The sequence below is a fragment of the Drosophila obscura genome, unplaced genomic scaffold (assembly GCF_018151105.1).
Source record: "Drosophila obscura isolate BZ-5 IFL unplaced genomic scaffold, ASM1815110v1 contig_1, whole genome shotgun sequence".
NCBI classification, from domain to species: Eukaryota; Metazoa; Arthropoda; class Insecta; order Diptera; family Drosophilidae; genus Drosophila; species Drosophila obscura.
The window spans coordinates 9,210,867-9,225,004 of record NW_024542679.1 but is presented as its reverse complement, the minus strand read 5'-3'; the positions used below and the strand labels follow the sequence as shown (position 1 = coordinate 9,225,004).

Here is a 14,138-nt window from a genome sequence, read left to right as displayed (position 1 = left end):
TGTCAGCGAGCATTTTACACTATTTCGTTTCATATCAGTCAGCTTTTGTCAGCGAGCAATTATAATTTTTCGTTTCATATCAGTCAGCTTTTGTCAGCGAGCATTTTACACTATTTCGTTTCATATCAGTCAGCTTTTGTCAGCGAGCAATTAGAATTTTCGTTTCATATCAGTCAGCTTTTGTCAGCGAGCAATTTGAATTTTCGTTTCATATCAGTCAGCTTTTGTCAGCGAGCAATTATAATTTTTCGTTTCATATCAGTCAGCTTTTGTCAGCGAGCATTTTACACTATTTCGTTTCATATCAGTCAGCTTTTGTCAGCAAGCAATTACATTTTTTTCGCTTCATATCAGTCAGCTTTTGTCAGCGTGCAATTACAATTTTTCGCTTCATATCAGTCAGCTTTTGTCGCATTACAATTTTTCGTTTCATTTCAGTCAGCTTTTGTCAGCAAGCATTTTACAATTTTTTTTTGTTTTATATCAGTCAGCTTTTGTCAGCGAGCAATTAGAATTTTCGTTTCATATCAGTCAGCTTTTGTCAATGAGCAATAAAAACATTTTTTTGGTTTTCTTTTTTTAATTTTTATTATTTTTAAATTTTTTCTACATTTTTACATTTTTCCTATATTTAAAAATTTGATGTACCCCCCTAAAGTATCGACACTAACCATACAAGTATATAAATTTATTGTTAGTTATTTTTCATTCATGTTCATTCATGTTCAATCATGTTTACTCATGTCCAGCGCAGATATAGCTGTCATTTCCGATCGCGTGCAGATTTTTAACCACATTTCAAATTAGTTTTCTCCTCAATAATATTTATTCATTTAAAAAGTGTAATAAAGCTTTTTTAAAACATTTGCATAATGCTTGTCGCTGCTTAACCGTAGACGCGCTTGTTCTGGACACGAGCGGGGCTGCGGTACTGCTGCTGCTGCACCTGCCGGTACTGCTGCTGTGGCTCCTGGTACTGAGGGTGAGTGCGGATGTACTCGAGGGACTTCAGGATGGCAATTGGGATTGGTGGGGGAGTGGGCAGGAGATCACCCTGGGGCTGGAAACCGTTCTCATCGGCCAGATAGGAGATCTGAACAAGCTGTCCCTCCGGCGAATAGTAGGAGTATCCACCCGAGGCCTGGTGGCCTCCAAGTCCAGACTCCTGGGCGGCGATGCCGTTGCTGGTCTCGTACTGGTACTGGTACTGTCCCTCAGGCTGGATGTCAGCGCTGTTCTTCACCACATATGCGGAGGCATCGGTGTTGTAGGAAGCGGCGGCATAGGCGCAGGCCAGGACGGCGGAGGCGACGAGCACCTGTATTGGATGGGATAGGAGCAGTCGGTTAGTTGATCTCTGGCAAACCATATCCTGGATACTTACGTAGCGGAACATCTTGGCAGAATTGAGGAGGAATTCGTTTGTCTGGGACTGTGAGACAACTCTGAATGATGACTCTGTGGCCAATTGCAAATGTTTTTATACCAAACACCAAACTGATTCCAAATTCTCAATCAACCGAAACTCGATCCACCCAAACAACTTTTACGCCGGACTGCAGGAAACACACATCTAAATAACAATGAGTTTTGGCCAAACTGGAGCATCGGCGGCGGCGGCGGCAGCGGCAGCTCCGATGTCTTCCAATTTCCATCTCATGCTGCGAGAGTAGAGTGCGATGTGTGTGTGTGGGTTGGGGCTCTGCAAAGAGCAAAAGTTAAAAGTATCTCCACATGCGGCAATGTCAATGTCGCCGCTTAGCCTAGGTCTGGTCCGGGTCTGGGTCTAGTCTGAAAAACCTACCCGGCACACCCAAAAAGACACACTTAATTAAATGCATTTGAAATGGCATGTAGCGTGCGGTACGGTACGACAGTCCCAATACGTATTTAGCATAATTTATGGTACCACTTTTGGCCTGGTCTGCCCAAAGGCTAAGCTTAATTTTTCCAGTTCGAGTTTTATGACGCTTCTTCGTCTCGGCCCTCGATCGATCCGTTGCCAAGTGCCGCACGAAGCTTTGCCCGTAATGTACATCCATTGGATAGGTGTGCGAGAGGCGCTGAAATGTGTGCGTTTAACAAATTGGCCCATAAAACGGAGTTAATACTTAATTAATAGTCAAAATAAGATATCAAACAGGATTTACCCGTTGCCAGACCAGCGCCCTCCTGTCCGCCTTATCTATTGACACAAAATGTCTCGTGTCTCTTGCGGCACCTTTAAAGATGTATTTTATACAAATATACACATATATTCTAGCGCCTGCACAGTGGATCTGCCACTCAAAAGGGTTGTAGTTAATGATATGAGGAAATGGAGGGATTAGATAGGAACTAAAGCATTCGGAAGTATAGGTTTTGTTTTTTGGGAACTACTTTGCTAAACTACAGTTTGTTTCCTTTGCGAAGTATGTACTTTCATTCCACTGTGCTGATAGCTGGTGTGAAGTGCGAACCACATTAATCAACATAGGTGGTCTAAGTCTAACCTTGAAGAAGAAGTTTAGCTGTTGAGAACACGAAAGTCGTAAAATTGAACTTTATGGCATGTACGGAAAGTGAAATCATCGAGCAGCTCGATGGGAACCATTGATTTATTTGTTTTTTAACTTTAAAATTTTAAAGCATAAGCTTTGGCTTAAAACTCCCTATCAATATTCCTTGTTGATTCTCTTTTCTTTATAAGGGTATCACCGCTATACATAGTATATTATACGTTATCGCCCGTCTTCACATTTCCGACGAATCGTAAATGCAAACTTAGGCTTCATTAATTAATTCCATTTTATATTGGCTACCTCATAAAAAAAAATGCCTAAAAGTGACGGGTAGGGAATCCATCTCCACATCTCTTTTCCAGCTGCATTGGCACTTAAATTCAACCTTCAACGCTGTGGAAATTCGTGAAAAATTTAAATAAATTAAAGGCGAACATAAAGACAGTTTAAAACATTTTCCCCACGAAATCATGGTAGTAAAATCCGTCAATGCTTAAAAGGTAATGCCAGATTCGGTGTCAATCCTCTCATCATGCGTTTGACATTTGACTATAGTAGCTACTTAGTGGCGATTATCTTCATTGTGTTCCATTTCATGTACAAAAAGATGCATCTACCGGCCACGCAGCAGCAGCAATACTCAAATCATATCCACCACATATTATACTCGTATTTAACTCAAAGTCAATAAACTAGTTTCTAAGTGATATAATATTTCGCTGTTCGACTTTGCATTTGTTGTTTCCCCCCTTCTTTAATAAACAAATTAGTTTTGCATGTCGAAGCGCGTCCATGCTTATGGCGGCTTTATAATAATTCACACACCGATTCTGGGTTGGAGATCAATACGCATTGTGAACACCTATAATCTCTCAGGTTTCAGCAATATGCAGATGAGGGCGTCCCAACAAGGCAAGATTTATAATTTATTTTTCCCATGCCAATCTTAATATAAAGTGTATCGTTATTTATAGTGAGAAATGGACCAGCACGAATCGGCAATACACTGACGGCTTAAGATTAGTTATTCGTTAGCTACTTCCAAGCCAAATGAGCGAGGCCTTAGCCATGGGAAAGGGTATCGAATTGAATGAATATTAATTAATTAATTTGACTAAAATTGAAGTATTTCAGTGACATAATTTTGTGTGCCAAATATGTCACATTGACTTTTAACATTTTCTTCTGGCTCTGGACAATGGCCAGCAGGAACGGAACCCGTTGGCCATCCGGGAAGTCTCTCTGTCATAAAATTGGCAAATATTTTTATGGCCTAGCGAAAGCAAATCGTAAATTGCTGAGCTAATTAATTCAATTTTCAAAACTAAATCAGAGCAGACCATTTTGTATAATCGCACTCAAAATCATATTTTAAGTCAAGCCACAGATTCAAACTTCAAATTTTACCGCCAAAGAAGCAATGAAAGTTCTTTCATAACGAAAAAACGCGCTATTTTCCCCGAATTTCGGTATTTCCGAAGCTCGCGCTGCACGGTCACACCAGCAGGTCAAGTTAAGTTTATGTTAAAACAAATTAGATAGATTTCCTAAATTAAAAACACACTGTACGATGCTGGTAAACAGGATGCAGCTATGGCGGGCAACCAATGCGGCTGCAGCATTCAACACTGCTGCCGCCCGCTTGACCACAACACAGGTAAGAAACAGCCGGTGCATAGATTGGAGTTCTCTATGACATAACCTGCAAACGCGGTAACTTGTTATGTTATGAACTTGAAGCACCGCACCGCAACTAATCATGAAATATATACACAGCACAACTCACCCGCCAACAGGAGAGACATGCACGTGGCCAGCCACAGGATTTGGAGCGCCCAGCTGGCGCGACACTCCATGCTGCTGCCCGCACAAAAGCTTCTGCCCCCAGCGCTGATGGGCGCTAGTGCTCTGCGCTTTGCCAGCACCGACGCCGAGGGCCTGCCGGAATTGGTGTCCACCAAGCAGCTAGTCGACCTGCCCGATATTCCAGCGGCACCGACACCGCCCGCATTTTCCCTGGAGGATATGTCCACAAATGTGGTGGACGTGGTGAATGCTGCTGGAGAGGCCACATTCGCGTCGATCGGACTGGGGGGCTGGACGCCCGTGGGTGTCGTACAAAACTGCATGGAGTTCCTGCACTGCACGTGGGAGCTGCCCTGGTGGGGTGCTATCGCCGTGGGGACGCTGGTGGTGCGCACAATCATCTTTCCGCTGGTGATTCTCGCGCAGCGGAACTCGGCCAAGATGAACAACAACATGCCACAGATGCAGTTGCTGCAGCTCAAGATGACGGAGGCCAGGCAGTCGGGTAATGCCATTGAGTCGGCCCGCTACGCCCAGGAGATGATGCTGTTTATGCGGGATAAGGGCGTGAATCCGCTGAAGAATATGATTGTGCCACTAGCTCAGGCGCCGCTCTTCATATCCTTTTTCATGGGACTGCGTCAGATGGCCAATACGCCCGTGGACTCCATGAGGGATGGCGGACTCTGGTGGTTCCAGGATCTGACCCTGGCCGATCCTCTCTATATACTGCCTTTGATCACTAGTGCGACGCTCTACCTGACCATCGAGATCGGCACGGACAGCGCCCGCCTGTCGGCCGCCAACATGAACACGATGAAGTACGTCCTGCGAGCCCTGCCCCTCGTCATCTTCCCCTTCACAATGAACTTCCCGGCGGCCATTCTCACGTACTGGGCATGCAGTAACTTCATCTCACTGGGACAGGTGGCCGTGCTGCGTATTCCCGCAGTGCGGGAATACTTCAAGATCGAGAAGATGCTGACGCATGCACCGAGTGCGCTGCCCACGAAGAAGAAGGGATTCGTTGGAGGCATGAAAGAGTGTAAGCTTGGAAAACACTCATTTTAAAGAACGATCTAGTGTAATCTTTGAACCCTCTTTCAGCCTGGGACAACATGAAGATCACCAAGGAGATCGAGGAGCGACAGCGTCTGGATGAAATCCGTTTTGCCAAGGCTGGCAAGGGGCCGCTGGTGAAGACCTTCAAGCACGATCCCACCAAGGCAAAGCCCCTGCCCATCGTGGAGCCACACATGCGGTTAAAGGAACCGCCCAAAGAATAACCCGATGATACATGCGAGTACAGCCAGTCGCCATGCGACGCTGTGTTTTGTTAACGTTTACCTTTTAGCCGATAGTTCATGACCCCAGAGAGTTCTGCTGCTAAAATATAATTTGTATTACCTAAAACAACATGGAACAGCTAGGGGGTAGGGTGCAGTGTAGGGGGGGTTGGTTCAACCCCTGGCCGCGATGCACTGGTTGATTACCTCGGCCAGATGCTTGTTCTCCAAAGCAGCGGCCACACGCTCCTTGTCCGCCAGCTGCTTGTTGACCGCCTGCTCCGAAGCATGGGTCCCGGGCGTAATCTCAACGGTGACCTTGAAGCGGGGCGGCAGGGAGCGCAGCAGCTTCACCCGTATGGACAGGCCGATCAGCGTGGCCATCGAACAGTGCGGAATCGTGGGTGTGAAGTTGATGAAAACAGAGTTCTGCTTGTTGCTGATGCGGATGAGCCCCTCCTGCACCACATGCAGCTCCTCCAGTGTGAGCGGGTGCTCCGGATCAGTGATGTTGCGTATGAGATCTACAACAGCAGCAGCGTTATTTAGCAATTGTAATATTTATCTTTATCGCTCACCGAAAATCTCGCGCTTGTCAAAGGGATCTGCTACGTTCTCGTCTTCCTCATTGGCTGTCGTCACACGCTCCTTAATCTTGTCATAGACATTGGGATTGATATTTTCAATTTCTGTTGGCATTTTCGCTTTGTTTACGGGCTTAAAAACGGGTTAATCGCAACAAATTGATCAATAAAAATGAGAGTGTCTACACCTGTGTGTGCGCATGTGGAAAGGCACTAAATTTGCCCAAGCGCAAAGTCAATATATTTCAGGTGTGTGCACACTGGACGAGAGCGTTATTTATTTGAAATTGAAATTCAACTATTCAGAGCAATTAGTCAATCAATCAATCAAAGCAGTGCCCCTGCTGCGTACATTTCCTGAAAATTAAATGTTAAATTGATTGACTTACACTTAAATATCAACAAAAATGTTCAACTTACGTAAAAGGGCAACAATTATAGAATCCTATTAATATTTGCATAGTTATTTATGTGCACTTGAAATTAGCTGCTACCCCAACTCCCATCTACTTAAGTATTTCCAGAGAACGAGCGACTTCACTGCCCAGCTCGCCTTTTTTTCTTTCTTGCAAGTCTGTGCTAACCAGATATGACTAACGGATCGGCCGGTATCGTATCCGTACCTCTATCTGATGTATTTGTATCTCTGAATCTAGGTCTGGGTTCCGACTCTGAATAAGCCTTGAGCCGATTTTGTTGTCTATGTTTTTTTTTTTTGCTAATTTGCTTTTTGATGTGATGAGATGCTGGACTTGGACGGTGATTTCCACGGCTTATAATTAGTCAGACAAATCAATATCAATGTGGAAAATAATATATTTGATACATATTTACATATGGGAACGGGTTTCGCGTACTTGGCGTGCATCTAGCGGCAATTAGCACCGAATTACAAACTGGTTAACAGCCCACCAGTCGCTGGGATGGGACGCTCGGCGCCTCGGATGGGATTCGCTCATAAAATAGGCTGCCCACGGTGCAAACAGCAACAGTTTGGGAGAAATTTCCCACCGGTCAACACATCACACACACCACACCCAGCAGACGAACATGAAGTCGATTGTGAGTCCACATCAGCAGACTGCCCGCAAAGTCAACTTTCTCTATGATTCTATTTTCGTTTCAATTCACAGATAATTTTCTTGGCCTTATTCGCCGCTTGCCATGCGGCTCCCACCACTCCGGCTGACGTCAAGGAAGCCGCGGTGGCTCTTTCGCGTCCAAGTCCTATCGCTCCTGATGTGATCAGCGATCCCAAGCCCGACGAGAAGGTTGTCCTCCTGAAGAGTGAGCCCGCCCTGCATCGCCAGAAGCGGGATGAGACTGCTCACCCCAAGCCCGACAGCGTGAAGGCCCGCGAGCTGCTGCAGCATAATCCCCAACGCCAGTCGGAATCGCCAGCCAAGACTCACGAACCTCTGCAGCATGATCACAAGAAGTCGAAGCGCGAGGCTCACCACGAAGAGGGTCATCACGAAGAGGCTCACCACGAGGAGGAGCCAAAGAAGGACGAGGCGAAGGATGGCCACTCTCATGCCGACTCCCACAAGCAGTCCAAGCGTGAGGCTCACCACGAAGAAGGCCATCATGACGAGGGTCACCACGAGGAGGAGCCAAAGAAGGACGAGGCGAAGGATGGCCACTCTCATGCCGACTCCCACAAGCAGTCCAAGCGCGAGGCTCACCACGAAGAAGGCCATCATGACGAGGGTCACCACGAGGAGGAGCCAAAGAAGGACGAGGCGAAGGATGGCCACTCTCATGCCGACTCCCACAAGCAGTCCAAGCGCGAGGCTCACCACGAAGAGGCTCATCACGAAGAGGGTCACCACGAGGAGGAGCCAAAGAAGGATGAGGCGAAGGATGCCCATTCCCATGCCGACTCCCACAAGCAGTCCAAGCGCGAGGCTCACCACGAAGAAGGCCATCATGACGAGGGTCACCACGAGGAGGAGCCAAAGAAGGACGAGGCGAAGGATGGCCACTCTCATGCCGACTCCCACAAGCAGTCCAAGCGTGAGGCTCACCACGAAGAAGGCCATCATGACGAGGGTCACCACGAGGAGGAGCCAAAGGACGAGGCGAAGGATGGCCACTCTCATGCCGACTCCCACAAGCAGTCCAAGCGCGAGGCTCACCACGAAGAAGGCCATCATGACGAGGGTCACCACGAGGAGGAGCCAAAGAAGGATGAGGCGAAGGATGCCCACACTCATGCCGACTTCCACAAGCTGTCCAAGCGCGAGGCTCACCACGAAGAGGGCCATCATGACGAGGGTCACCACGAGGAGCCCAAAAAGGATGCATTGCCTCATGCATTGCCTGCATCCGCTCCTGCAGTCACAGCTCCCAAGCAGAAGCGAAACTCTCCCCCGAAGCCAGAGGCCTCAGGGCCCGACCATCACGATATCCATCATCACGAGGAGAAGCATTCGGCGAAGCCAGACTCCCACGCTCACCACAAGCAGAGGCGCGAAGCTCCCTCCAAGCCAGCACTCGCAAGGACCCTCGAACTGGAGCTCGATCCGAAGCAGGCCGAAGAGCTGTTAAAATCCTCTGCGCAGCGTCATCAGCGTGACATTCCAGTGCCCACTGAGATCAAGTCCACCGCTGCTCCAGCCAACAACAAGGCCACAACAGAGCTGGCAATACCCATCCACCATCCCGTGTCCGTGGCCGAGTTGTTCCACAAGGAGAAGCCCGCCGACGCCGGTTCCAGCTCCGAGGAGAGCAAGGAGATCAAGACCTAAGACAAGGCCACAGCCTTGCACCAACCCTTGCTTATGTAACCGTGTGACGATAATTGTCCAGTCACGTTTTCCATAATGAAAACAAAGAAACTGCGAAATTGAAAAATAAACAAAAAATATTTACACACTTACATAAACGACTTTTGCTAATGAAACACTAAATATTTAACGGGTGGGCTCACGCCACTTGGGGCTCCTCTGGTGTGGCAGCGGCACCGAAGTACTCGTCGGAGCTGTAGATGGCAACCGGCTGGAATTCCCCGGAAATGAGATTCGTGCGGGGCTGGGACTGAGCGTTGGCTGGATCTGTGGCAGTCAACTTGGCTTTGAGGGGCTTGAACAGCAGTCCCTTCAGGCTGTAGTCCGTTACATTTAGCTCCTGCTCCGCCACGTCCACAGAGCGTTCCACATCATTGAGATTCGCACTTACTGCGCCCACAAACTTTTCCAGATTGTCGATGCGGGTTCGCAACTCGTCGAAATTGTCGCTGAAGCTGAGAATGCTGCACACATGGTTGGCCATGATGCCATTTGACTCGGCACGCACCTTTTTAATGGGAATATATTAGTGTAAATATCAAAATGAATAGCAATTTCTTACGGATGAAAGGAGTGTCTCGAACTCGTCGAGACGGGCGAGCATATCGTCGATGTTCGTGCACAGCGGATTGATCTCTCTGTCCAGATCGGCACTCTGTATGATCTTGGCATAGTCCTGAGCCACATTGTTCATTTCCGCAGCCATTAGAAAATTTTTGTTATTGTCAACAAATGCAATTGCAGGCAAGCTATCGATATCTGGAGTACTTATCGATAGCGACATTTTCCAACACTGCACAAGCTAGGAATGCTTGCAGAAATTGTAAACTTTAATTATTGATTTGATTTGTGAGAAGATTTTGCGGACTGGAGCATCATGAGCGGCTACCGAGGAATAGGAGGTGGCGGCTTCCCGTACAGGAAGCCGGCCAGCTCGGGCAACAACATGAACGCCGTGCCACCGCCACCGGTGCTGAATGTGAATCGCGGATATGTGCCCAGGGGAGGAGGTGCCGCCGGTCGGGGCATTCCACCGATTCCATCGGCCAGTGGCACATCCAAGCAGGGATACACGACGCTGGACTCCATCAGTCAGTACACCAATTCCACAAACTTTGTGGGGAAACGCAAGCAGCACACAGACGACGATTACTTTGATGACGATGATGAGCAGCAGCACAAGGAGCTGGAGCAGGCGTACATACCAGCACCAGGATCGCCTGGGGCGACTGCTCCGGACAAGAAGCAGGAGGAATCCGACTCGGACGAGGATCCGCTGGAGCAGTTCATGGCCGGCATCAATCAGCAGGTGGAGAAGGAGAAGGTCCGTGCGGCCACACAGCAGCCAAAAGCCACGAGCGCCCCGCAGCTGGAGAAGGGTGTTCGTGGCGACATCGATGACGAGGACGATGAGGAGAGCTACTACCGCTACATGGAGGAGAATCCCAATGCTGGTCTCCGCGACGATGGCTCCGACCAGGAAATCGAGTACGACGAGGATGGCAATCCGATTGCACCGCCCAAGAAGAAGGACATAGATCCCTTGCCCACCATCTACCACTCGGAGATCGAGTACGAGCCGTTCGAGAAGAACTTCTACACGCCGCACGAGGAGATAGCTTCCCTGGACGAGGAAGGGGTCCGTGAGCTGCGGCAGACTCTTGGCGTGAAGGTCACCGGGCCCTCACCGCCCAATCCAGTGACATCTTTCGGTCACTTTGGCTTCGACGAGCAGCTAATGAAGGCCGTGCGAAAGGCGGAATACACGCAGCCCACGCCCATCCAGGCGCAGGCGGTGCCCACCGCACTGGCTGGCAGAGACATCATCGGCATTGCCAAGACGGGCTCTGGCAAGACGGCTGCATTTATCTGGCCTCTGCTCATGCACCTGATGGATCAGCGGGAGCTGAAGCCAGGCGACGGACCCATCGGACTGATCCTCGCCCCCACCCGGGAGCTCTCCCTGCAGATATACAACGAGGCCAAGAAGTTCGGCAAGGTGTACAATATCAATGTGGTCTGCTGCTATGGCGGCGGCTCCAAGTGGGAGCAGAGCAAGGCCCTGGAGCAGGGCGCTGAGATTATTGTGGCCACGCCGGGCCGAATGATAGATATGGTCAAGATGAAGGCCACCAATCTGAGGCGAGTGACCTTTCTGGTGCTGGACGAGGCCGATCGCATGTTCCACATGGGCTTCGAGCCGCAGGTGCGCTCCATCTGCAACCACGTGCGTCCCGACCGTCAGACGCTGCTCTTTTCGGCCACCTTCAAGAAGCGAATCGAGCGCCTGGCCAGAGACGTGCTCTCGGATCCGGTGCGCATCGTTCAGGGCGATCTGAATGAGGCCAATCAGGACATCACACAGTCGGTGTTCGTCTTCCCCAATCCGCTGCAAAAGTGGAATTGGCTCTTGTGCCATCTGGTCAAGTTCCTCTCGGAGGGCAGTGTCCTGATCTTCGTCACCAAAAAGGCCGATGCCGAGACTGTGGCCAACAATCTACTCGTCAAGGAGCACAACTGCCTGCTGCTGCACGGCGACATGGACCAGGCGGACCGCAACAAGGTCATCACACAGTTTAAGCGCAAGGAGTGCGACATCCTGGTGGCCACCGATGTGGCTGCACGCGGCCTGGACATCCCGCACATCCGCAATGTGGTGAACTACGACATTGCCAGGGACATTGACACGCACACGCATCGAATTGGTCGCACGGGTCGGGCCGGGGAGAAGGGCAATGCCTTCACTTTGGTCACCGACAAGGACAAGGAGTTTGCGGGCCATCTGGTGCGCAATCTGGAGGGTGCCGATCAAGAGGTGCCGGAGGATCTCATGGAGCTGGCCCTGAAAAGCTCATGGTTCCGCAGCTCCCGCTTCAAGCAGGGCAAGGGCAAAAAGGTCACCAAAACATACACGGGACTGGGCTATCGCGAGCCGACACATGGCGGCGGTGGCGGTGGTGGTGGCGGCGGCAGAGAAAGGAGAGGATCCAGAGACAGAAGCGGTTCTGGAGATCGATCACCCTCACGCGGTAGCTCGAGGCCTGGCAGCAGCTCCGAAAATCCCTTCTCCAAGGAGCCAAGGCCCGCCTCCAGTGGCGGCCCCGCCACAGATCGCTATGCGGCGATGCGAGAGGCTTTCCGCAATCAGTACAGCTCCCAGTTTCGGGCCTCCAGCGATCGCACTTGGGAGGAGACGGTGCCCCAGACGGGGGTGTTTGCTGCCCCAGCACCGCCGCCACCACAAGGATCATCGTCATCGTCCTCCAGCAGCAGCAGCAGGGATGACTCGAAACGCGCCAAGAAGAGTCGCTGGAATTGAAAGAACGGAACGGGAAGAGAATTGAAAGTCTTGAGGAACTCTGTTTATTTCTTTATATTATTTAATGTGTATTTGCTTTTGTTCCATCATTTAAAATTACAACTTATGGACTACATTTAAACATATATATATATATGTATGTATATATATATTCCGATATATACCTTGTTCATTATAATTTACGTTAGTTAAATACTCGTATGTACAACGCTCTCCGCTCCTTCATCTTCTCTACTCCACTCATTCAAGCATCGCATCCAGATGCCGCATCATCAAAAATCGGATCTTCAGGAGATCCACAAAATAAAAAACCTTTCATTATTAATTGTAATCTTTTTATATGTGTATTTTATTTTGAATAAAATCACATTTGCGCATCTCTCGTCGTACTCCCTCCACAAGTATTTCTTCAATTCTTCTTTATTTAATTCATATTCTGCCTGAAGTGCGAGAGTTGGAATAGTCCCCGCCCCCACACCCCAAACAGTCGTGAGGGGAGGGGACTCGTTCTTCCAGTTATAGATCTTGAAGCTAATTGTTCTTTTTACGAAATATTGTTTTACAATGAAACCACTACGAATTTTGTTTTTCTTTCTTTTCTGTTTACGATATACATACATACGCACGTGTATACTATATAATAATTGTAATATGATTTCGTTTTTCTTTGATATAACATTGAGAGAAGAGATTTGAGATTCATTTAACTACCACATTGAGGCGATTTTTGCGTTTAATTTTCGATTTCTTTTTTTTTCTTTTAATGTAAGCGCTGGAACGGAGGGGAGGAAAAAGCTTTAAAATTTCGCTATATTTTTGAATATCATATCGTATCGGATTTCTCCGCTATATATATATATATATATGTATATATATCGCTTATCGCTCTCGTTCGGTGTGTGGGTATCATACATATATAGTCGTATATATATAAAAATTGGTCCATTGGTAACCACATCGTACGAAAAATATAGAAAAACTGAAAAACAAAACTTAAATGATATGAAAAAAATAATTTTTTAATTTGTGTTCTCGAAATAAAACCCAAACAAAGAAAAAATTTAAATCCCTTACCATTTTTAGTTTTTTGAAATACTTTTGTTTTTTCATTTATTATTATCATTATCATATATGTATATGTTTTAATTAGCTTTGTGTGTGTGTGTGTGTGTGTAGGGGAGAGGGTGTGTGTGTGGGTGTGGGCAGGGGGTATTCTTGTCGCATACATAACATACTATACATCATATTCCATTTATTTACAATATATTTTAGAGCTAGCATTAAATTTGATTTACACTTTTAATAGTTGTTGTTTCCCTCTACACTCCACTATACTCCCTTCACACATCCTCCATTTCTCTTTTCTCCCCCTATTTATGCGCTTTCTGTTTTAGTTTTCGTTTTTCCTTATTCATAAACTTTTTGTTTTTATCTTCTGTTTTCGCTATAATTAATATAATTCTTAATAATTTTTTTCTGCTTTTGTGCTAAATTTCGTTTATCCTTTAAATCAATTATTCTTTTATATTCTGTAGATTTAGGCATTCTAAAAATAAACTAAAATTATGCAACAATTAAAATTTAAATGTTTGTTTTTTGTTTTGTTTTTCATTTTATAAATGTAATAAAATTGTTGGGATTTTTGTTGTTGTTGTATGTATGTATGTATGTATGTATTTTGTATTTCTCATTTTTTAATGCTTTTTGCTTTTGTTTGCTCATGCTTCTAATCATCTGTGAAACTGTTGCTGATTTTCCATTCTCCTGGTAATACTTTGTACAATATATATAAAAAATAAAACAGAAACAAGAAACATTCCACAACAAAATTAAAATTGTTTAAAAATAGTAAT

The 14,138-nt window shown here is 47.2% G+C and overlaps 6 protein-coding genes across 9 annotated transcripts; 3 read left to right on the top strand and 3 right to left on the bottom strand.

Moving 5' to 3' along the window:
* Nucleotides 1-806: 806 nt before the first annotated feature.
* On the bottom strand, nt 807-1,389 carry LOC111077228 (pupal cuticle protein Edg-78E-like). Its single transcript, XM_041592921.1, has one exon. It carries the CDS (start codon nt 1,367-1,369, stop codon nt 887-889), a length of 483 nt encoding a protein of 160 aa, XP_041448855.1. The 5' UTR covers nt 1,370-1,389; the 3' UTR covers nt 807-886.
* A 2,462-nt stretch (nt 1,390-3,851) lies between these two features.
* Nucleotides 3,852-5,720, top strand: LOC111077217 (mitochondrial inner membrane protein OXA1L). The gene is made up of 3 exons (XM_022371402.2): nt 3,852-4,158; nt 4,278-5,352; nt 5,415-5,720. Exons 1-3 carry the CDS (start codon nt 4,072-4,074, stop codon nt 5,591-5,593), a joined length of 1,341 nt encoding a protein of 446 aa, XP_022227094.2. The 5' UTR covers nt 3,852-4,071; the 3' UTR covers nt 5,594-5,720.
* LOC111077219 (MIP18 family protein galla-2) lies at nt 5,689-6,376 on the bottom strand. Its single transcript, XM_022371405.2, has 2 exons — nt 6,172-6,376; nt 5,689-6,117 (listed from the first exon to the last, which is right to left on the bottom strand). The coding sequence occupies exons 1-2, from the start codon at nt 6,290-6,292 to the stop codon at nt 5,768-5,770; spliced, it is 471 nt and encodes a 156-aa protein (XP_022227097.1). The 5' UTR covers nt 6,293-6,376; the 3' UTR covers nt 5,689-5,767.
* Nucleotides 6,377-7,130: 754 nt separating this feature from the next.
* LOC111077218 (histidine-rich glycoprotein) lies at nt 7,131-9,058 on the top strand. 4 transcript variants are annotated; one of them, XM_041591744.1, is made up of 4 exons: nt 7,131-7,239; nt 7,311-7,985; nt 8,115-8,229; nt 8,455-9,058. In XM_041591744.1, exons 1-4 carry the CDS (start codon nt 7,228-7,230, stop codon nt 8,925-8,927), a joined length of 1,275 nt encoding a protein of 424 aa, XP_041447678.1. In that variant the 5' UTR covers nt 7,131-7,227; the 3' UTR covers nt 8,928-9,058. The 4 variants fall into 4 exon arrangements, with proteins under 4 accessions (XP_041447678.1, XP_041447676.1, XP_041447674.1 ...); XM_041591742.1 differs by lacking the exon at nt 8,115-8,229 and adding an exon at nt 8,259-8,340 and having other exon boundaries at nt 7,311-8,033; XM_041591740.1 differs by lacking the exon at nt 8,115-8,229 and having other exon boundaries at nt 7,311-8,033; nt 8,259-9,058.
* On the bottom strand, nt 9,026-9,707 carry LOC111077220 (biogenesis of lysosome-related organelles complex 1 subunit 4). The gene is made up of 2 exons (XM_022371406.2): nt 9,529-9,707; nt 9,026-9,474 (listed from the first exon to the last, which is right to left on the bottom strand). The coding sequence occupies exons 1-2, from the start codon at nt 9,670-9,672 to the stop codon at nt 9,106-9,108; spliced, it is 513 nt and encodes a 170-aa protein (XP_022227098.2). The 5' UTR covers nt 9,673-9,707; the 3' UTR covers nt 9,026-9,105.
* LOC111077216 (ATP-dependent RNA helicase DDX42) lies at nt 9,543-12,673 on the top strand. Its single transcript, XM_022371401.2, has one exon. The coding sequence runs from the start codon at nt 9,844-9,846 to the stop codon at nt 12,283-12,285; it is 2,442 nt and encodes an 813-aa protein (XP_022227093.2). The 5' UTR covers nt 9,543-9,843; the 3' UTR covers nt 12,286-12,673.
* The last annotated feature ends 1,465 nt before the right edge of the window (nt 12,674-14,138 follow it).